Consider the following 25,148-nt stretch of genomic DNA (forward strand, 5'->3'; position numbering starts at 1 on the left):
TGTCCTAAAGCTATCCGCTAACTGAGTCACTTTATACATTTGGTAAATGTGAAGTGACCGGAAAATACCTCTCAACGTATACTGGTCGGTATATAAGTACTGATTTTGAACACTTAATATACATTGATAGATCATTTAAGGCAAACATTTGTCGCTGAAATACTACTAATAAGTCACGTGTTAGATGATTCTCAAATAAGTTATGTGAAAAGATACCATAAAATTATAATTGCTTTTGTTGTTTTATCGCGATTTACCATTTTTTCATATTATCGCATGGAACAAATTTAATGCTTTACAGCATAGAAACAACATATGAGCCGCGTCATGACAAAACCAACATAATGGGTTTGCGACCAGCATGGATCCAGGATCCATGCTGTTCGCTTACAAACCCTATAACAAGTAGAGAAACTGATAGCGAACAGCATGGATCCTGATCAGACTGCGCGGATGCGCAGGCTGGTCTTGATCCATGCGGTCGCAAACGCACTATGTTGGTTTTGTCATGACGCGGCTCATATTATGTTTGGTGAGAGAGGGGAGGAGACTGGGGGTTACCTCGCACCAGCTCTTGTAATGGTTATATATGATGAACGGTCGATATTTACATTTTAATTTCGACGTTACGTCATGTGACTTTCATCATCATGTGACGTCTGTGAAATCTGCCAAGGGAGGTAATCACTGTGAGGAATTTGCATTTTACAGTACTGGTGTTCGGTTCTGTGTGTGATTCTTTTCACGCCGAAATGAAACATCTGAGGACTTCTCCAAATGAATTTCACCTTTACAAACCTTTAGCAACTTTATCTGCTTTAGCCATTACAAAGCCGGAGCCGGAGCTATATGCCATCATGTTCCCATGCCAGTCGCCAGTGTCACAGGGTGAATAAAATATCGCCCCGTCCGTGCTTTGCCTTGTGTCCTCTCCTGTTTTTGATTGGGTCCTGCTGGGCTCCTTGTCGGTGGTTTTGTGTTGCTGGGTCGTGTGGAGGGGTGCGTTTGTTGAGCGTCGCCATTCCTTGTTGATCTTGTTTTTCATATTTTAACTCAAACCTATATGTATACAATTAACCCTTGGAATATCTTTCTGCTTCTCTCTTCCCCTCGGTACGTGTACGTCGTTGAGAAGACACAGGGCAGCGGCAGATGATTAAAGAACCAATGCTTCGTGTGTGACGGCAAGTTCGCATGTTTTCTACAGCTCGAGGTAACGTTTAAGGCGGCACGACTTAGATTGCATGAAGTTAGCTGTCGGTGTCCTGACTAAAGCCGAGGGGAGTGGCCCTACAAAGTAGGCTCTGAGTCGACGAGGATGGTGTGCTAGGGTGCGTGAGCCCCTAGCACGGTTAGACGGCTTGAACGGCAGGCCTTTTGCTGGCACAAACAGCCCTTTTCAGGGCTACCCTTTTATATTGTCAAAGGTTACTGTACTTGACCGCCGTACAGTGACCTACTTTTGGTTCAAAATTCATATCTTTGGCTAATACTCCGTGGAAATTGCATGGAGGTATATTATCACCAATTTGTGCTTCAAAGGGCATGACTGGTGACATGTCCGGTCTCCGTACTCGACAGCGAAAGCTACATTTTGTGCCTGAAAGGCCGGATGGACCCTCATTAAGCATTACCTACCTACCTACCTACATACATACATACAATATTGTTCCGCAGTTTTATCGACTGATCTATCCCGCAATTCTCGTTCTCTTTATAATAGTAAGTAAATCAGTTACATTTAGATTTCAAAATCTCTGTGCCACTAACACTATTCAAGTAAAATGAGACCTTAAATATGTATTAGCCATCTACAGATTTAGATGCTTCAGAAAATTGCAGTTTTGTTGTGTTACCCCTGAAATTGTCCAGTGTGTACTGGCCATCGCAACTTTTCGGCCCTTTCCGTCAGTCTTCGGATAAGGACCTGAAAAATACACACAACACAACTTTTAAGGTCACCAGAGATTACGCAAAAAAACTTCCAGGTGCAATATAGGTGTTACACTAAAAATATGATCAATCAAACTAGGAATGACTTTTAGTTAGGCGCTTTAAACTTTAAATCAATTTATTATTATTTTGTGTACACATGTATCATTCCAATAATCACACTCGTTATAAGCAAACATTTGAGCCGCGTCACGACAAAACCAACATAATGGGTTTGCGACCAGCAATGGATCCAGACCAGCCTGCGCATCCGCGCAGTCTGATTAGGATCCATGCTGTTCGCTTACCAATCCTATTACTGGATCCATGCTGGTCGCAAACGCATTACGTTGGTTTTGTCGTGACGCGGCTCATTTGTTCTGTGGTAAATACATTTATGCTAAGACTGATACATAAATTGCACAATACCTCTAGACTTACATAGTATACGACATGATTGATAATCATCTTGCAATACATATTATATAGAAAAGTAATTGAATTTCAAAAAAATTATTCTGTATTATCTTATTCCCGGTAAGTCTAGCTTGACCTTTGTCATACCTACAAATAATTACTTTAGTATTAAAATATTAAATAGAAAGTTGCTTGCGGGAAAGAATTGTCTTACAAAAAAGCCCTGGTAATAAGATGGGATCATTCTCCATTATAATGTGTTTGTTGTACAGCTTGTTTTTTTCCCCTTATATTTCATTTCACGTGGTCACTTGTCAAGATAGCAAACGAGTTGGGCCAAAATTAATGAAGAGTGAAAATGTGTGAAATCACGGCTAGAGCTGTGGCGCAATAATTCAAGCTTAAACTTCTAAGAATATCTATGTTATATCTAAATTAAACTGAAAGTGACATTATGCTCATATTTTCATAGTCATGTTGAGTTAAACTGACAATAAATTTCAAAAGATTGTCTCTTAAAACGGTGATTGACCAACAGTTTATATTGGAAAATGTTTAGAATAAAATTTAAATTTGTCTAAAATATAAAAAGACTGCCCCACTCTTTTTATGAACCGAACGTTACAGGTAAATTCTAATGGATATTTACGAAAAATTCGCTTGGACCCATGCATTGTTTATTGTTAATGTGAAATAAATTTTACATTAAAAAGAATTATTGCAAAATGAAAACTTATTTTGACATTCACTTGTTCACTCATTTATACCTTTGGATGGGCATAATGTCAATAATAGAAAAATTAAAAGCGGTATCAAATAAAATATAGACACGTTGTGCATTATTACCGGGGTCATGTGATTTTGAAAACATCAGAAACTCTTTGTTTATTCCAAAGATCGTTTAAAATGTCGTTTTTGTGTTTAAATAAAAAAAATGTACTTAATCGATTGAATTTTTTTTTATTAAAAACAAAAAAGGAAATGCGTCGGCCGGGAATCGAACCCGGATCGACTGCTTGGAAGGCAACCATGCTAACCTTTACACCACCGACGCTTATATACAATTGTGTTCATAACTAAATATAGATTATGTATAAAAAATGTCTAAATATAGAACTAATATTACGGTTATGAACAGGCTTTCAAATGATCTAGCAACAATAGATGGTCAATTTTAATGCCTGACTTTGCATTGTATAAGTATAATTCTGCGAACGATGTCAATTTAATGTTAATTAAATCAGTTAAAGTGAAACCTACGATGAAGAAATTTAACTATTTCACCGCAGGTAGAAACTTCGTGACGTCACTTCCACAATCGTAAATGAAGGGAGTTTCCTAATAAGTTTTACTCTAAAATTATGGCTAAGACCTACGATTATTTGTTTAAATTACTTTTAATTGGTGACTCTGGTGTTGGGAAAACTTGTGTATTGTTCAGGTTTTCAGAAGATGCCTTTAATGCTACTTTCATTTCAACTATAGGTGAGGAAAAATAATAAAGTTGGACAAACTTTGGTGGGTGGGGAACTACCTGTTGGTTTAGTTTTAACATATTTACGTTTACTAGTATGAATCCTAGTCCAAATGATTTTATCCGTTTGCGACAGTCACAATTTAACCTTTATACTTACCGAAAATCATTTTATTCGTGCATTGGATGTCACAAAAATCATTTATTTCTTGATACATATGTTTGCATTGAGTTTTGTGGATTTTTTATTGCATAACTGTGAGCAAAGTGATTAAACAACTGCATAATATGAAATTAGGTGCAACCTATGGCGCGGAAAGCCCTTATGATTTATTATTTAAGCATAACATGTTTAGTGTATATGTTAACCAGATCTATTATGCAATTCATTAATAAGTAAATGCAGGTATTTTGTACCGTAATCAGAAACGAATAAATTGGTGGTGTTCAACCTATTATCGGAAGAGGGACCACTGCGCATGCATCGGCGTTTGGAAAATCCCGTCCGCCATTTTCTGTTTATCTCTAATCACATCTGTTGTTTTTACGTTATTTTTAATGTGTTAATTTATCAAAAAGGATTTAAAAGTAACTTTTTACAATTATTATCGTTACTATAGTTCTTATTAATGAAATGAATATTCATTTTCTGATTTTGTACATCATTCTTTCACCGGAAGTGTTCTTTAGCATGCGTCTGCTAGCAATAGTCTGAATTATGTAGACGCTCATTAAAAGCGCTGTGATATCTATATTTAGCTCAAAAGAATTTCAAAATGGCGGCGCCCAGTTAACTAAGGATTTTTTTACAGCTCATTAGGTATAGGATATATATTTTTTGGAAATTTTCATTTACTTTTAATTTGATTTCATTTGAATTGATACACGTCATACATGTCATCTAAGAGCGCTACAGCCCTCGCGGGGCCTTTGGCCCCGCTCGGACTTTCCGCTATAGATTTTTACTGTTCATCAATCAAAGCAATACTTAGTTTATCAACTTTTGTCTTTGATTGTTTAAACTACATTAACCAGCTGCATGTCTGATGTAAGTTCTGGTTTCCGGAAAACTATAGCTACTGTTTTACATTTTTTCATGGTCTGAAAGTGGCTTTAAGCATTTGGATTCAACCATATGAAACTTACAGAATAAAGCATTGGGAAAACTTTTTGAATTTGGTATATAGCCTTTGAATTTTGAAAAGAATAATAAATTACAAATATGCTAATGTTGTGGTGGTCACTGACCTAACCGAAATATAGTGGTGTTTGACCTTATAAATAAATTCTTACCAGGATCATCATAATATAAGAACTTGAAACAAGGAAATATATCAAGTTCATTGTAATGTATTTATTAAGCACAACGACAGTATATTGCACAAGACATGTCAGTTCTTATACTATTAAACTAAGTGGAACTGTTAAAAAGAAATATCCTACTTAAGCAAGAATATGTTTTACGGGGATATTATTGTGAAATATAAGTGAAACACATTCATACAACCTTTCGACTTACAGTGACGTTTTTATGAAGCAGACTTTACAATAATATTAGAGTTAGGCACACAAACAAACACAAAACTGTTAAGCAATTACAAACCAATCAGGGATCGAAAATTCCACTTGTCTGCTCATAAATTACAAGTAGACATCGACGCAGGACGCATTCAAATTCGTTGTATGCTCGTCCAGCAGGACGAGTGAAATTTGCTGATAGAAAGCAAGAATTCTCAAAATCAGTTTGCTTTTATTATTAAATTCAGCGGTTTTCAAACACAGTTTTAGGGCAGAAATTTCACAACTCCAAAGAGTTATTTTTTTCACAATTGTTTATTGAAAATTCACAGTTGACTTGTCCAATATATGTAGTAGTCTTTGTATTCCAATACATGTCTTTGTATATTTTTAATGAGAAACAGAGACATTTAACTGTGTAACATGTTTATCATGAATCAAAGCATTTTCCCACACATGATTTTAATTTTTACCATTTCTATATTATAACAACATGAATAATGTCATAATTTTATGGTGCTCACCCCTGTATTAAATAATAATCCACTGACTCAGGACCATCTAATGTCTTCCACCACCAGTACAGCTGGAAAATTGCCATGTTGGTGCAACATAAAAACCAGCCCCCCCCCCCCCCCCCCCCAGTAAAAAAACCTTATTGGGTGCCAAATGTCACAAGGTTTTACAGGGGCTCAAACCTGGCACTTGTGGGAATATTGCCTCCACCCAGTAAAAGACCAGGATGCAAGAGAGAGGCTGACCTTCAAAGGTCACATCTGTATTGGTCAGGCACCACTGTATTCCCTGTACCCGTATCAACAAGAGTGAATATTGTTTTAACAGATAAATGTTTTTATCACCACTCCACAATGTAGCAAATGACAAAAGAATGAAAAATTGGTGCAGTAATAATGGAAACAAAAATTAAATCAGTATACTTAAATTTCCAAACAAACCGAATTTGACTGCTTATTCACCCAAAAAGTTGTGAAAACAGTAGGCCAATTTTAAGTATAAATTATGGAGAGCTGTCCTACTCGTCCAGCGTCCGTTTCCAGATTATCAGATTAAAGTTTTTGTGCTGTAAAATATTTTTTGCTATAATTTTTTTATTAGTCTCCTACCGGTTTACCGGTATTGAAAATATTTTTATGAAACTTGATATATGGATAGATGGCAGTATGGAGATTATGCACGTCTTTTTCTTTTCTTCATATGTTGAAAATTATGGTTGCTATGGCAACAAATAGACTGAAAATATGGCAAATTTTACACATAACCTGGATCCAGTGATAACGCAAAAAGTACTGAAAATATTTTTATGAAACTTGATATATGGATAGATGGCAGTATGGAGATTATGCACGTTTTTTTCTTTTCTTCCTATGTTGAAAATTCTGGTTGCTATGGCAACAAATAGACTGAAAATATGGCAAATTTTACACATAACCTGGATCCAGTGATAACGCAAAAAGTACTGAAAATATTTTTATGAAACTTTAAATATGGGTAGATGGCAGTCTGGAGATTATGCACATCCTTTTCTTTTCTTCCTATGTTGAAAATTCTGGTTGCTATGGCAACAAATAGACTGAATTTCAAGATTTCTGATTCTAGTTTTTACGTTTTTTCACTATAAGTTCTTTATTTCTTAAGGTATTTTCTTCAAACGTTAAATATAAGTTTCTAGTCATCAACCACATCATATGTGACAAGGTTTACAACTCTAGCACAAAATTTATCAGAATTTCCTCCCTTGAACTTAGAATTTTCATGAAAAAAATATTGTTTTTTTTTTAACTTTCTTTTACTTCAAATTCAAAACAAACATTCATTATCAACACCTTCATTACTACCCGTAATTGTTCTTTGTTACACTGACATCGTGTATGATGTCTTGCATCTTTATTTCAAGAGTTATCTCCTTTTTAATAATTTTGCTTTTAAAATTAAAATGTTATATTTTGATAACAGGGATGCTTAAAAAAATAACTTTAGAGTGTCCTTCAGTCTATCTATCTGTCTGTACATAAAAACTGTTTCCTGTGATCACTTTTAAAGAACTTTTTCAACAAATTTACTTAAAATAGAGACATAAGTGAATGGCCAATGGCCCTTCAGAATGTTGCTGGGGTTCTAACCGGTAGGGGACTTATGGATTGCTTGCAATACTATGATAATTGCTTGTTCTTCAAGTATCAAGTTCAAATGTATTTTCCTTATCATCAACAACATCTTGTGTGACAAGGTTCATAACTCTAAAGAAGAAGCAATATTTTCAGAATTATCTCCCTGAACTTAGGATTTTCCTGAAAAAAAATCCCATGAACTTAGATTTTTCCTTTAAAATGTTATTTCTTACTTCTTTATTTCTTATACTTTAAATATGTGTTACTTATTACATGTATCACCCGCATCATGTGTGACAAGATTCGTAACTCTAGCATGAATATTTTCAGAATTATCCCCCCTTGAACTTGGATTTTTTATAAAAATGTTATTTTTTGCTTTTCTTTATGTCAAAGGATTAACTGTAAAGTTAAAATTAATGCTTCATATCAACTCCCATATAATATTAAATGGTAATATGATGAGGTTCAAAACTCTAGCTTCAATATTTTCCAAATTGTCTTTCGATTAAACTTAGAATTTTCCTTATTCCAGTAAATAATAATTCTAAATTTTTGCAGTGATATTCTTTATTTCTTCAGGGATTTAATCTAGTTAAAATGAAAATAAAGCATTATCTTTGAAAATATCTATATGTCATATTTTAAAATTTTATCCTCTTGCTCCCTTACTCAATTAAAAACAAATAAAATTGGCAGGTTTTCAAAAAGTAACTTACAAAAAAACAAACAAAACAACATCCTTTAGTATTCAGTTAACTTTGCAACTACTATTGTCTATTCAACTAACTCCCAGCAAAAAACAGCCAACTAACTCTACCTGTCAAATAACTACCTTGACATTATTGTTATGATAACAATACTGTGAAACTAAGATTTAATAGGCCTTCAAATGTTTATCAAACTTCATTATCATTTAAAGATATCTTATTGAAGTGTTTTTATAGATCTATGGCTATCTAAAGACAATGACTCATGTATGGATGACTTTTTCTCATAGTCATGTGAATGTTTGATATGTGGCTTAAACCATATCTTGATAGGGGCAAGGTAAAATTATGAGGATCTGATAACATATATATTAAACTATACTCAACAGGAAAACATTTATTTTATTGATCATAACCTGACTGCGATATTGTGGCGACCTGTAACTGGAGCATTACTGTTGTTTTTGGCCTAATTTGTGAACTTTATTATTTGTTAAATGTTACTGTTATGAATTGCAAAAAAATGAGTGAAAAGATAGAAAAAAACATGAAAGTATAAAGTTACATGGTGGTATCTATTTTACAGGCCTCTAAGTTATACATAGTAGTTGAATTACATGAAGTATTATAATTTATTATATAAGGGTTGTTACATGTATGTTCAAATGCTAAGAGCTGCTTGTTATACAGCAAGTGTTCATTATTTAAATTTCTGTATTATTGGTGACATACACTTGTCAAGTTATTATTGCTTTTAGCAACCAAAGAAATAAAGAAATTTGTCTACAATTTAAGTTAAAACAACAACAAAAAAACAAATTTTAAAGCCATATCCACAAGCACAGCACCTGTTGATTCCAAACCAGTGATTTTGGTGTATGTACGTATTTAAAAAAGAAAGGACAATAAACTGTTCCTGTCCAAAAAAAAAGAAGATTCAAATCGAGTTTCTGTGGAATCTGTTCCCAAACTATACCAAATTATAATTTATATAGGGTAATATATAATCTGTTTCTCTTTGTTTGATGTTGGGGTGCACAGTGTCCTCTTGATTATATTACACATTGTTTTAGGTTATCTTTCACAGTATTAAGTGTTGATATCAATCTCAAATATTTTGTGATAAGGTAGCTTTTATGGGTATATATAACATAGCTGAAATCGAAACTTGAAAATGTTAGACAAAAATCTGTTCCTGGTTGATTCATAAAATGCTAGCTATGTTTACCCAGAGATTATACAAGTGATATGGAATAAAAGCTAATATATTTAAATTAATGAGATTAATTAGTGAACAATTTTTGCAGTGATATTCTTTATTTGGATTGATCGTCAATTTACTGAATAGAAATTACCATTAATGTTATTAATTCAAAGGAGTAAATCAGGAAGTAAGAGTTTGGCAGATTTTCTTCATCTGTTCCAACAAGTGCTCAGTAATTGAAAACCTTAAGACATACATGTAAAACACTTCTAGAAAACTTTAATTGTAACGTATGCTGTATATATTAAAATAAAAATGTCTTCCGATGACGATATGAATTGCCCAATTTACGAGGGTGTTGACAGTGTTGTGCAAGAAGAAGTTAGATACATGATAAAAATTCTTCTGATTGGTGATTCGGCAGTTGGGAAGACGTCAATTATGTTTCGATATTGCGATAAAACCTACACTCCGATGTTTATAAGTACCATAGGTAATTTATCGAAACTGACTACTATTTAATCGTTATATATCCCCACTGCCTGTAACTGGCAAATGATATAAAAATTCTGTTAGATGGTGACCTTAAAGATGACTTCTCTTGTCACATAAGTTTATGTATCATAAGAAGTCTTGCTAAAGGGAAAATATTAATTAAAGTTCAATAGAGGTAATATTAAATAGTTCTTACGTGTGAAGGGTCAAACTTGGCAATATTGTACAAAATATATATAATATCAGTGCTAATAATAAAATACAAATGTTGTTATTGCAGTATTGTTTAAATTGTAATACATGTAGTTACATTACATACATTGTGTAGATTATTTCAGATAATTATATAACTTTTTAAGCTAAACCCTTTTACTTCAATAATAAACTTGTCTTACCTTGAATTTGGACTTGTCCATTGTTAATAATAAGGAATTTGTTATCAATAAATTATATGCTTACATTGAAGCCAAAGACTTCATACTTCACTCATTACCAAGTTCAGTGTTCATGTGTGTATTGGGGATGGGTGGGCAAATGACTTCCCCTGATTTGGCTGTTATATTTAAAAATATGCATGAAAAAAATAATATCACATCAAGAGATTAGATGTTACTTTAAGGAAATCAAAATTTGACTCATGAGCTCCACAGGAAAACTAGTAGAATGCGTAACCCCATCTAAGAGTGGAGTATGTATTAACTCAAGTCAAAATATTGTAACCCTAGTAAAAAAAATCCAGGTTCAACTCCTGCACTAGTTGTTGCTGTTTTCATTTAGAATGTGGCAACCCTAAATAAATATTTGATTTGGTTTAAATGAAAATACTAGCATGTTTAACCAGTTGTAGTCTAAATGAGTTAATTTTTAAAAACAAAAGTACATGTACATGTATCAAATTATTTGTACATGTACCATATTTATTTTTGTCTACTGCCAACCAATATGTATTATATGAGTGATTAAATTATTTTTTTCTCCCTTTCTTTCAGGTATAGATTTCAAGATAAGAACTATAGAATTAGATGGAAAGAAAATAAAATTACAGATATGGTGAGTGCTAAAATATGTTACTATAGAACATTACATGTACTGAAATAATGGACTTGATCTTTGACTTGATCTGGTGAAATTTCAAAAAAAGTAAGCAAGAATGGTACAATAGTTTATCAGGTAAATCTCCGTGGTTTCACTTGGAGAATCATGGCAGTTTAGGAAGTTGGCTTAAGCCTTGATCGCAGAGGAATCACAAAAAAATGTACATTCGGCATGACCTGTATGCTCAAAGCACGAAACATTTGATTTACAGCCATTTTATTGTACATGTAGAATATAATTGTATAAATTTGTATTATAAATTTAATCATCAGATCATTTCAACAAGGGCTTAAGCCTTTAAAGTCTGCTAAAAGTGCTTGAGTAGTTTTATTTGTTGTAGTTGTAAAATTATAGTGACTGGCATTTAAAACTTTTCAGCTTTCATAAATTTTACTTCAAAACGAGATAAAATTTCATTTCTAAAAAAACTTCCTGAATTTGTTTTTATCAAGTGTAAGATATAAATTATGATGGTGTAATAAGGTATTTGAATAGAATAAGGGCATGTGACACTGACAAATATTTGTGTTAAATCTTTGTTATCTTTGTTATCAAAATGACGACATTCTCAATCAGCTGATTGTATGATGATAAATGTTATGTTCCTTAACCACCAGTATAGAGCCAGGTCAGGCTGAATCAATCCTGTATATCCCTGTAGCCTCACCTGGAAATGTTGGCTGACTGGTTTCAAATTTTCATCCCTCAAATTGATAATGGACAGGTCCAAAACTCATAACAGGCCTAGTCCTAAATCATAGTTGAATGGTACATTATGACAAATGAAATAATCAGTCAGAGCTCCAGATTAACTTTCAGAGGTAAATGGGTAATACCAAACCCTTCAAAATTACAGGGTAATTAAAATTTTCAGTCATTTATAAACCAATGTAATTGGGTAATCAAATACCTGAAAGTTAGTCTTCCTATGCAGTTATGCAAGCGAAATAGTCAAAAATACATCATTTTGAACTGCCTTACTTATATTGTACACAGCTGTTATAAAATATATAATAAATGTTTATATATTGATGTTATAACAGGGATACTGCAGGTCAGGAGAGATTCAGAACTATAACAACAGCATACTACAGAGGTGCTATGGTAAATATAAATATATATATATATATAGTCAGAAATTATATTTATATAGTATAATATAGCTATCTGTAAACTATCAAGATCAGCATGTTGGGACCAATTTTGTGTTTATTGAAGAGAACGTGCTTATTTATGGATTTTTACAAAACTTGACCAGTTTCATATGTTTGCTTTTTTTTTTTTTTTTTGTATGGAAAAATTTCAAAAAGTGCATGTACATAAACAAACAATCAAACATTAATTTTGAGCACTTCCCAGGACGAGTTGTTCAGGTTGCTTAGCTCAAATTACTTGCCCCTTACTGCTTGGTGTTTGAATCCAAATAAAGATGTAAGATTCTTTCATTTAAAGAGGCTATGCAGCTATCAAACATGGGGTCAATGGTTGTATTTGAAGCCCTGTTGTAACTGAAAGGCTCTTCATTCAGCCGAAAAATCACCATAATGACTGTTACAATGTAAATAACTTAAACAAAAATACACAAACACTGAAACAACAAGGCTCAGTTTGAGGTTATTGTTTTATGAAGCATTTGTGCAGTTGTACAAAAATGGGCTCTCTGAAATGTTTGAGCACCTCATGTTTTGTCTTTCTTACTGTTTTATTGAATTATTTTTGTGCAAAATATGTATAGTTATGGTCATGTAAATATTTTGCATAAAGCCATTTGTTTGATATGCCACCCATGAAAGAGCTCTGTACCAATACAGATTCATTATTCTTACTATATTCACATGTTTCTTATTTGCAGGGTATAATGTTAGTGTATGATATTACAAACGAAAAGTCATTTGACAATATCAGGAACTGGATTAGAAATATAGAGGAGGTAAGACTTGTACAAGATCATTTGAAACATATAGATATAATAAACTATGATGTTAAACACTTATAATGAATAATTTGAGTATGAAATTATTTATATCTTGACTATTTGAGGAACAGTTGAGCTCTCCTATTTATTAATATCTGGGCATAACATTTTATTAAAGTTTTGTGTGCAGTGTCATTTCTCATTTACCGCAGAAGATGTCCACTAAGTGACTTGAAACTTCAGACAATTGTGTTCCAGATCATAATTGTAGATCTAGGTCCAACACCACAGGCCATTACCCTAAAATTGAATTTGACTGAATTATTCCCCTTTATGAGTTTAATACATTATTGAGACTACTCTGTACTATAAAGCACTCAAGATTAATTGAATCAGCATCTCCAGAAATCATTTGAGGCGCGTCGCGACAAAACCAACGTTATGTGTTTGAGACCAGCATGGATCCAGACCAGCCTGCACATCTGTGCAGTCTGATCAGGATCCATGCTGTTCGCTATCAGTTTCTCTACTTGTAATAGGGTTTGTAAGCGAACAGCATGGATCCTGATCACACTGAGCAGATGCGCAGGCTGGTCTGGATCCATGCTGGTCGCAAACACACTATGTTGGTTTTGTCGCGATGCTGCTCATTTAATGATTAAAGGATATAAGGTGAAAGTGTTTAATTTACCTAAGATAGAATGAAATCCCATATCATATGATATTTAGCTCAACTATTCTAAAGAAAAAATGAGCTATTGCTACAACATGTTGTCATTTCTGAAATCTTTAATATTGGTCATAATTTTTCAATGGATTGCCTTCATACTTAGACACAATAGAACCTTTAAGTTGACCAGATTGAAATTGATCTTTACTCATAAATCACCTTGACCTTACAGGTAAAATATTTGACATTTTCTTGAATTTGCTGTAATTGGCTATAATTTTGTTATTTATGAATGGATTGTATTCATATTTGGATACATTAATCCTTAGGACAAGACATTTATGAAGATCAAATGGATTATGACCTTCTCTCATCAATGACCTTGACCTTGAATGTCAAATTATTGAACTTTGCTTGTTTTTCTTTAATTGGCCATAAAAATGGATGGTCTTCATGACTATTCAGACATGGACACAACAAACCTTGACACTAAAGGTCAAGTTAGTGACAAGGCCATATCTTTATAATTTATTTATATATTTGATGTATAATTGGACAAAAGAACACTTATAACACTACTGACATGTAAAGTAATTCAAATATGATCTTGACCTTTATATGACCTTAACTGTCAGTCAAATATTGTATTTAGCTAAGATAATCATAACTTGGTTATTTATTTACGGGTTTGATTTTATACTTTGACAAAAGAACTCTTATGACAGAACTGATGGGAAATTGTATACATGTAATAAATCAAATTTGTCTGGCAGTCTTTTTTGAAATTTATTTTATAGAATGCTCCAAATCAGGTTTGATTTTCATTATTTTCAGCTATGTACTCTTTTAAAGCAGATGATTAAAAAATATCAAAATTTTGCTGAATTTCTAATGTCAAATGTAATATTGGTTGGCTGGTTGTTTTTTTTGTGTGTGTGTGTTTTTTCATGCAAATTTAATGTCAAACTAATATAAGCCCACCTTGGTGGCACTCTTGTGTTTTTTGATTGTTTAACTTTGGTTTAAGTAGCTTTATTTTTGTTGCCAACATTTGAAGAACACAGTCATAGAATGCCATTAGCCAGCAGCCTAAGAAACATAATTATATATTTTTACTTCTTCAGAAAGGGCTAACATGAATTTTATAATGTTTAAACAATGGTTTTAGAGCTTGTTAGTTGAAAGAAGTTATAAATGTGAAATAATTTGGCAAAAAACAACAGATGAAAAAGATGGTTCAGGTAATTGGCCAATAAGTAACATTTTGGATATTATAAAAGTACACCAATATTAAAAAGCTTTTGAGCCATTATTAAAAAGCTTTTGAGAAATAAAATTAGAAATATTTCTGGAGCTTTAATGGGACTTTAAGTACTACAGTATTATTTTAAACATTGAATGTTAATTGTTTTATTACAGCATGCATCAAGGGACGTAGAGAAGATGATACTAGGTAATAAATGTGATATGAACGACAAACGACAAGTCAGTAAAGAGAAAGGTGAACAGGTCAGTGCTGTCACAAACTTTATATATAGTCTTGCTTACAAACATACATGAAGAAATTTCCAAACGAGAAAAAGTACAATTCCAGTGTCTGAGATTGTAAACAAATTTTCTCAGCTCAAATTCAGAATCTCAGAAATTTGATTGGTCAGGAACCAGCACAGATTGTACACTGACCAATGAAAATCTGGAGATTTGAGAAGCTTTGAAAAAAAGTTTTTTAACCTCAAGGCCGGGTTTTAACCTTACTGCTATTCTATTTATGCTGGCCCATATGGTTCATTCCAGTGGCGAGAGTAAACAAATCAAATACACCCACAGCCATTTTAGACAAGAGAAACAAAAAAAACCTTTATAAAATCATCATTGATATTAGACATGTTGTTTTGGTTTCATAGAATAGATAGCTTTAAAACAGCAAGCCTACAGATTCAAGCTAATTTTCATGAAAATTTGGAAATATATTTAAAAGTATATTATGATGCCACTATCAGAGGGTAATTTACACAACATTTATGGCACTTTCAAACTGCTTAAATTACCAAAGTTATAAAAATATGTGATAATAGTCCTTTCTGCGTTAGTAACGCAATAGATATAAAGTTATGAATACTAAAATATCAGTCATTTATCATACATAACATGTGAATGATTTCTTGAATCTCGAATCTTTTTACTTTTCCAAAATTCTTAGTACATTTTTCTCAAATTTGATTTTCTTGGAGCATGTAGCTTTAATGTTCCTTTATCAATATGAATATTTAAATTTCTGGTTTTATTTCAGCTTGCTATTGAACATGGAATAAAATTTATGGAAACAAGTGCTAAAGCCAGTATAAATGTTGAAGAGGCCTTTTTCACCTTAGCTAGAGATATAAAGGCAAAAATGGACAGGAAATTGGTATGTGACTATAGTTTAATCATATTTTATTGCTAATATATACATGTAAATATACAGAGAAACAAATTGGTTTCAAAATAACAAATAGCAAAAGGTTTGGGCCCAAGTTCTTACATCATTAGCGATTGGCCCTCCCCTTAGGTGTATGTGACTATATAGGCAACTGGTTATTGATGGCAGTTTTCAAAGGTGCCTTAATATTTTCAAAGGTGCGTTAATATAAAACAGACCTTATTTGATGTTGACTGTTACAGAACAACTATTTTAGTGGTTTTAAATTGGGTGTTGATTGAGTTACATGGCTCAAGACTAAATCATATGAAGAGCTAAATTTTAGCTTAAAGTTGAAAAAACAAATTTAAAATACAGCTTCATTATTAGCTATTGTGGTATGCTGTATTTGATCAGCTTGTTTATAGCAATTATGTTGCCAGTTATTTTCTTTGATAATAATATTATATGCCCAGCCTTCCAAAATTTCCACAAATTTGTACATGCCTTTTGCCTCTAATTTTTATTTCTAACAAAATTAATCCTTAAATGTGATGGAGTGACATAACCTACAACTAATGTGGCTTTGATATGTATGTTAGATATAGCTGTATCCAACATACAACAGCATAGCTTGTTTAGAACTTGAGCCAATTGGCTAATACCATGAAATTATATGATATTTGTTTGTATACTTGCAAATATTTGCTAATGCATACTTGTATGATAATAACCTAGTTGATAAATGTTTGGATATACCCTGCTATAAACGTCCTGATTGTGTAGTGTTACCTGACTGATTAGATTTCATGGCTCACTTTCTGGATATTCAATGAAATAACTGCATGCAAAATAAAAACAATTGTTTGTATAAATGTAATTCTTGGCCTTCTTTTGCTTTTGCTTAATATTTTGCTCTGGGGAAAAAATAACTGTAAAAATAAAACCTACCCATGCAAACAATTTTTGTTAAATTATAAGCCATTGTAAAGTTGTAAATATTGTCTTGCTTTGTATTACAGGATGCATCATCAGCACCGAAAGGTGGAGGGGGTCACAAATTGACTGCAAATCAAAGCCAGCCCAAAAAAGCATGGTGGAAATGTACTATTCTCTGATTGGACAGTTCAAATCTCAAATATAAATCTGATTGGACAGATGTTTTAAAAGATTTATTTTTATTGGTCAATTTGAAATATTTATGGATGGAAATGTTCTGAGTGCATATGAAAATGTGACCTAAATTTCAAAACCAGCAGAAAAAAAATAAACCCATTTCTTCGCATGAATGGGATCGCCAGGTCACATGTGAAATAAAAGACTATTTCTAATTGGCTGATATATGTAGTTACTCAAATGCACCAAGCATTTTGATTGGCATTTGAAATAACTGCAGCAATACGCTTTGTGTATAGTTTATGATTTGTTCATGTATATAGTATATAGAACTATTTAATGACATAGTAAATTTGTGTTTAAATGTCCATTATATAATTTTTATACTTATAAATGAAGACTGATAAGGTAAGCATGAAGGTTAAAAGGCAGATGTCTTTAATCTACATGTGCATTATTTCCAATATCTTTTATAACTATTGCTCATCCAATAGCATAGACTAACTTAGCCAAGGGTAAGATTATATTTGTTTTTTATTGTTTTATTGTTTGCTTCCTCGAGTTTTAAATATCAGTTCTTTTATTTTAAAATTAGATTAAGTAAACCTTTTAAATTCTAATACATTTTTGCAAATTTTGGTAAATGCCTTTCTGTTCTGAATCAGGAGGCATTCGTTTCTTAGATATTTTCTTGTTGGAAAAGAAATTAGTGAGAATTGATAAAACCTAAGGTTGGGGACCAGATTGAAAACCTCAGCATCCCATTGGTTGATTCTGGGCACAAATTCAAAATTGAACAATGGCATAATTCCATTTCAATCCTGGTTCCCCTCTCTAATTATAACATGTTGGTCCTGCATATTGGCTGTTTTATTATGCTTTTAGGCAAATTTTATTTATGGCCACAAGCATTTGTTACTAATTTACATTCTTACAGCTTTTGTACATATTTTGGGGAATTTTCTTGGAATTTGAAGCTTATGTTAAATGTTATATATAAAAGTAAGAATGGCATACTGAAATTTGTAAATTTTTCAATCAGTTTTTTCTATAGTTTTCGATAAAAAGACGCACTCCCCACTCTATATTTGAAATTTAAGACTCAAAAATGTGTCTTGTAATAGGAAATGGACAATAGTGGCAATAAAAAGCTGTATATAAAGTCCATACAAACTTTGATTTGCCAGGATATTTAAGGTACGTTTCAGGAAACAGTGCAGAAATCTCTTAACTTTTGTATTTATGGTAATTTGATTCAAAATTTATCCTTGTGCTTTACTGTATTTTATTATTATCTGATTAAAAAAAAATAAGTAACAACATTATTGTTTGAAGTATGCCTTGATGTAGTAATACTTTTCTGTCAAAAGTAAGCAAGAACTGTTCATTTTCTCAAATTTTGAAATTTCAGATCTATTCAGTTGATTATAAGCCCTCAAAATTTGAATTTCTGGACTGGGTTTCAATATTGTTTGATATAATGGCATAGTTCAAGTATAAAATATTTGAGCTTCATCATTGCAGGTATAATGTTTCCACACTTTGATTTAATGAAAAGTTATTATTTTTTATAATTAAGTGTTAGAACTTAAAACTATGTTGATTTAAATATCACTCACAAACTTGAGTTTTTTTTTGTGTAAAGATATTTAATAAAATATTCAGGAATGCATTAATGTTTCTTTAATTTAACATAATTGTAACATTTTACATAGGTGTATCATCTTAAAGTAGATTGATCTACAATGGGCACATTTTCCATAAGTATTTCAAATATTGATAAAAACCATAGAAATGTATCATTTGAAATATTGCTTGAAAAAAAAGCAAACTTTTAATAAAGTTCTTAGTGATTTAGCATGAATATTAATTTATATGATGAATAATAATATTTTGTTCTAAAACATTTTATTATCTGCTATACAAATATGTGTAATATCGGATCATGTATCTCATACTTGCCAACAACAACAACATCCATATAAAATTCTTTCGTGGTTTGTTGTTATATCTGAAACTAAATACTATGAAAGTAAAAATTTATTTTATTATGAACCTGCCATTACAGACCAATTCTCTTCAATCTGTACCTAAACTTTGATATACTTGCCGTGATTTCATTATGAAGCAGTCCTTTGATATTCTAAGCTGTTTAATTAAAAATGTACATAACTTAAATTTGATATTTGTAAATATTAAAAATTGCTATACAGTCTCTTTTTTAATATAAAATAAACAAGTTTTGTCTTCACAAAAAGTAGATGTATAATATTTTAAATTTTACAGAAAATGTGAATTAACACAATTTGAATATATAGTGTCATTTAAAAAAACAAGCACTTTTTTTTTAAACAAAACACCAACTTAACTTGACCTGTAATAGGGAATGCAGCCCTCCATACATAGTTTGTACGTTCTTTTATAAAATAAGACATATTCAGTAAGAATTTTTATTGATTTCAGTTAATTTCGGCAATAAAAATATTTTACTTAAAAATGAGCCCAGTATATCTTTGAACAGTAAAAAGTTAAAATATGAGCAGTCATCATGAATCAGTAAAGAGGATAATGCCTGCACACACTATACTGATGGTATATACAAGTCTATATGAATGTGTGAAGTGTGTAAGGCTGGCATTTCACTAATCTGATTTGATTTTAATCTCAAGCCATTTAGTGTTAATTGTTTAATTAATAAGTTATTACAAAATGAATATGACATTAAGTGTTAATTGTTTAATTAACTAATTGATTATTACAAAATGTATTTCATATTTAGATAATCAGTTCAGTACCCAGTTGTATATTTGATGTTTTCATACTCAAAAATGCAGATTTGTTGCAATGAATGTTATTCCATTTTACATGCTGTCTGAATAATAAGTGATATTTTGTAAAATTCTGTTTAAGGAAAGCAGTGGTCCAGTGGTAAAACATCATCATGTAATTTACAGAAATCTGAATATCTTTGTCAATATAAATAAGGTTAAAGTATTTGAAAGAGTTTATAAAGCTATAATTGACAAAATAATGACATGAATGGTGAAAGGGCAGATGGACCCTTATTAAGCTTAGAATACATAACAGTGCCTATACTGAGATTCTCACTCATGCTTGAAATAATGCATGGAGGTGCACCTGAGGTCTTCCTCCAACAGTAAAGCTAGAAAGTCGCCATATGATATCTTCTATGTTAGTGTGGCGTAAAAAACCCAAACCCAACCCTGTAAAGAAACCACCTTTGTTAGACAGTCATTGTTTTCTGTTTTCTTTCCTTTAGTTTCTTATCATGGCAGGATGTTTAATATGTTCAAAGTTGTCATATTATTTAACATAAAGTTTAATCTCTAATAGATCTAAATAATATTTTTTTGCATAATATATCTTCTAAGAAGAAAGTTAACAGTAAGGACTGTGGGTGGTTCTACCCTGATATTTTTTCCTTCCTCTGGTGTAACAAATGTTTAATCCTATCAAGTTATGTCACTTTCATGTCACAGTAAAAAAAAAATTTTTTTATAAAGTCCAATAATTTATTTAAAGTTTCTGACAAGGCGTGCTAGTAAAACTGTGGCTGGGCCAATCTTTATATATTATATATATATTTCTTTTTGTTTATATATCATGCTTTTCATTTGTAAACATACTTAGTAGTTGATGTTTTTGTTTGTTACACTAAAACATAAAATATGCAATTTTGTTAATGTGTTTTATGTCAAGTTTACAACAATATTCTGTTGATGTATCATTATATGTATATGAACTAGTAAATGAAAGGGGTATCCAACTCATATTTTACTTGTATTGTTTGTATTTTATTCATTTGGTCAAAGTTTTGGTCATTTTCTGCTCCACACTGCAGGCATGATTGAAAGTAAAATACTGTAGAATCAGAAATTTTTCGCAACAGTTTCATTTTTTGACAGCTAATTTTGCCATTTTGTTAAATTGTTAAGAAAATAATTTCACAAATGGATGTCCTGATGTAAAGTTTTAATAAAAAGAATTAACTAATGAGCCGTGTCACGACAAAACCAACATAGTGTGTTTGCGACCAGTATGGATCCAGACCAGCCTGGGCATCCGCGCAGTCTTATCAGGATCCATGCTGTTCACTTACAAACCCTATAACAAGTAGTGAAACTGATAGCGAACAGCATGGATCCAGATCAGACTGCACGGATGCGCAGGCTGGTCTGGATCCATGCTGGGCGCAAACCCATTATGTTGGTTTTGTCATGACACGACTTATATATCTGTGGTTAGGTTGAATGTGGCCTTCAGCTTTTATTTTGTTTCGAAATAAGTATTTAACTATTTTTATCTTGGAAAAGTGCATTATATCACTGTTAAGCCTTCTTCAAAACAGTGTTAGGCATGAGAGCTATTTATAGCGCGTCACTGATGGTCGTTTCTAAAAATAGAAGATCAGGAAACTATTCGTTTGCTTTAGTAATTTTATATAGAGAGCAGACCGGTAGATTAGAGGTATCCAGGGGTTTCCTTGTTGTTTATGTATCTAATTGACGGCAGATTATATTTTCCACCTCAATTCTTTTGATTTGACAATTATATGAAAGGATTTATCGAAATATAACATATAAATTTAAGCTTTAGAAAACTTGAAGGCAGCCTCGCAGCTAAGGGATTGTAGGTTCAAGACTTGTAAATTGTTCCCTCAAATGTCACCAGTAACATTTAAGTCAAGGAAACAGACTCACGAATGATTGTTATAACATAAGAGGTATCGTAACTAGCTAACCCTTTATGAATTATGTGAACGAAAATTCTGGTACTAAAATTGTGGTTTTATATTTGTGTCTGTCATAAACAAGTTTCTTATGATTATTTTAACTATTAAACTGCTAAAATTTATAAATGATTAACTTGCTTGGCTTTGAATGGAAACTGTTGTACATAGATATTTTAAATTTAAAATGTTCTTCGATTATAAATTGTTAACATTTAGCAGTGACAATGACATACAGTCTGGTCAGGCCACATACATGTACTAAATATACAGTCTGATTTAACACTAGTAGATAGCAAACAAAACAAATTAAAACATATTTTCATGAAATCTATAATAAATCATTTCTATAAAAGCTTGCATTGAATTCATCAATTTTTTAATAAGCTTAATCACAATATCAACTTTCTTCAACATTTTATTTAATAGATAAAACAAGAATTTTCCCAAAATGTAACAATATTTATTTTTGTTGTTTCGATATTTTATACTTCAAGTCTTTTGAAACGCAACAAATGTGTAAAAATTCATATCATAAATTTTCAATCAGGGTTTTGTTAATAAAGAATATTAAAAAAAGTTTCAGTTCATTATTTTAATTTATTTGAAACTACAAGTTATAAGTATGGTTAAAGGAACTCCACTGAGGTCCAAAAGCCTAAAAACATAAATTTTTTAATTTCTTACATAGATCAAGAATGGCATTGAAAACAAAAAGATGAATGTAATTTAGAAATAAACTCAAAAATAAATGATACATTGTATTTTTTTGCTACTCTTAGCCCAATATGAGTAACAAGGGTTGCAACTCTTTCAATTTCTCAATTTTATTTAAAGTATATTTTTTTGGAATTTTGAATTTTTCTGATTATCTCAATTCAAGTATATTTTTTGGAATTTTAATTTTTTTTTGGCAAGCTTTGACAGTGTTAAAATGTATTTTTGTAGAAGTGATGAATTATGGTTTGAAGGGAGTACAGTCATCTATTTGATGTGACTGTACTTATAAAGTATAACAATATATGTTAAAAAATCTTTTATTTGCATCATCAGTATCATGTACCTTTATATAACTATCTGCTTGTAAAGAAGCAAAAATCAGTCAATAAAAAATGAAATAAATTCTACCACTGTATTGATATTTTTATGTTCACCTATTGGTCAGGTGTATGTTTGTGTATTGTCTAGTAGAATTCTTGCATATAATTCCTGAGATGGCTTCCTTCCTCCCTCCCTCCATTCCTTCCTTCCTTTTCCTTCCTCCCTCCCTCCCTGCCACCCTCTTTTCCTTCCTCCCTCCCTCCCTGCCACCCTCCTTTTGTTCCTTCCTTCCTTCTTTCTCATTTCCTTCCTTCCTTCCATGGTTGATCAAATTTTAATGAAAAATGACATGCATGTATAAAAATGTAAGAAATAGGCCTTGCCAAATACCATCAAAATCTACTTCTGGAGTTTTATTTATGGCCTTTTGTTACGTAAAAAGGACTATTTCTTTTGCAACTAATGCGTTAGATTGTTATATGAGTAAAAAATCAACAATAACTAGTCTTATAACCAAACAGTTCGCTATTGGGTTTAGGGCCCTTTGTTGCTTTTAGATATGAATGTGGCAGATTTGAGTAGACCTTTAATGTGCATTATGATACAGACTTGATTCTCATTTAATGCTTTAAACACTACCAGTCAAATTTGTTTATATAGATATAACGTTTTGTAGCTTAGCCATAGACAGATCTCCAAACTGATTGGTTAGTTTTGAACGCAAGGTACATCACAACGTCGGATACCCACGATTGATAAACATGTCACATAACATGCTGATAAATGTTAATGGTTCGGCCGTGGGTATCCGACGATGGGTACATCATAAATACCATCATAATCTACAGTTTTGGTGTCGAGTTATCACCCTTTGATGATTTTAAAATGGACAGTTTGTTTACACCAAAGCTATATTTTATATTAAGGTCCTATTTTCAACTGTTGTCGCTATTTTTGTCCTGAAGAATAAAAATGATATTTTTGTTACAATATCTTCCTTCAAGAATGCGTCGCGCATCTCATAGTTTGTGTTCTTTTTTACCTCAGATTCAAAGTTTAATTTTTTTATATGTAAAGCAGCAATATCTTTGCCCCTAAAACTTTTGAATACAAAACTGCATGAAAAGATGGTCGAACATTACGATTTTAGTTAAAGGTGGGCATTCTAGTGCATGTATTAATGTATCGTTTAAGATGTTATATCGTAATCTGGACAAGACTCCATTAAATTGTGACCCTTTGAGTGGAAAAACACTCCATATTGCATAAGGGGCTAATATCTGGCTGGGACAAAGTGGAGAACCACCAATATTTTGTGTGCTGAAAGATGTAACACTTTCTATTTTTTATCCTAATGACTTAATAGTACCATGTCTTTTATTTACATTTTCCTTAGAATCTTCCAATTCTATTCCACATTGTAGGTAGGAAAACTAAGCACCATATTAAAGGCACACTATAGAAAGGTCAAATATGTGGTAATAATGTTTTGATAATGGAATTGGAGCATGTTCAGTTAAACAACTGGCGAAAGTGGCACTGATCATGCAGTAATGTGCCTTAAAGGTGGGGAAATGTAAAACAAGTACCGGTACTATAGTAGTATTTTGACTTCCATACAAAATACTTAATCACTATAATTATACCAATTGCCAAAGAGAAAAAAGAAGCAAACGATAGTTAATAAAATTTATATATATGGCCAATGAATAACTCTTTGGAAACTAGATACCAATAATAAATGGTCTTTGAAAAATAAAAATGATAGTATTTCGGTGGCTCAAATGGCTTACATTTAAACATTCGTAAGCAGCGCGACACTTTCACTTGATATCACTGCACGGAAACTGTTTTCACATCTAGAATACAACTAGAAAACTGCTGTTGATCTATTCTTAGTGCATAATATAATATATATATATGTGGTAATGTTAAAGGCCTATCAAACCTCCGAAATATCATTTGTATTGGCCTTAAAGTCTATACATTTACTTAAATCGAAGTGTTTGGGTTTTGAGATGTGATGTAAAATTATTTTCCTTATACATGTGTAAGTTTCAAGACCAGTAAATACCATCAGTTGTAACTAAGATGAAGTTCAATTGTTACTTCGACGTCAAGATCAGAAAGGTACTTTTTCTGCAAATAAGGGAAATTATTAATAATAAAATGCGAAATTAAAAGGATTAATAAAATACCCAAGATTTTTTTTCATTTTTTATTACAAACAAAAAAACACGCTACATTTGTATTCTGAATACTAAACTTTTTTTATTGTGTCAGA

General features: G+C 31.8%; 1 protein-coding gene and 1 non-coding gene across 3 annotated transcripts; one reads left to right on the plus strand and one right to left on the minus strand.

The window, feature by feature from the left end:
• Window positions 1-3,331: 3,331 nt before the first annotated feature.
• Trnag-ucc (transfer RNA glycine (anticodon UCC)) lies at window positions 3,332-3,403 on the minus strand. The gene has a single exon. It is a non-coding gene; the product is annotated as a tRNA-Gly (tRNA).
• Window positions 3,404-3,622: 219 nt separating this feature from the next.
• Window positions 3,623-22,950, plus strand: LOC132725891 (ras-related protein Rab-8A-like). 2 transcript variants are annotated; one of them, XM_060711082.1, is made up of 7 exons: window positions 3,623-3,834; window positions 10,869-10,929; window positions 12,018-12,078; window positions 12,827-12,904; window positions 14,979-15,068; window positions 15,850-15,966; window positions 16,980-22,950. In XM_060711082.1, exons 1-7 carry the CDS (start codon window positions 3,711-3,713, stop codon window positions 17,073-17,075), a joined length of 627 nt encoding a protein of 208 aa, XP_060567065.1. In that variant the 5' UTR covers window positions 3,623-3,710; the 3' UTR covers window positions 17,076-22,950. The 2 variants fall into 2 exon arrangements, with proteins under 2 accessions (XP_060567065.1, XP_060567064.1); XM_060711081.1 differs by lacking the exon at window positions 3,623-3,834 and adding an exon at window positions 9,685-9,877.
• Window positions 22,951-25,148: the final 2,198 nt, after the last annotated feature.

This window comes from Ruditapes philippinarum, unplaced genomic scaffold (assembly GCF_026571515.1).
Source record: "Ruditapes philippinarum isolate M1 unplaced genomic scaffold, ASM2657151v2 ctg1584_1_1_1_1, whole genome shotgun sequence".
Taxonomy (NCBI): Eukaryota; Metazoa; Mollusca; class Bivalvia; order Venerida; family Veneridae; genus Ruditapes; species Ruditapes philippinarum.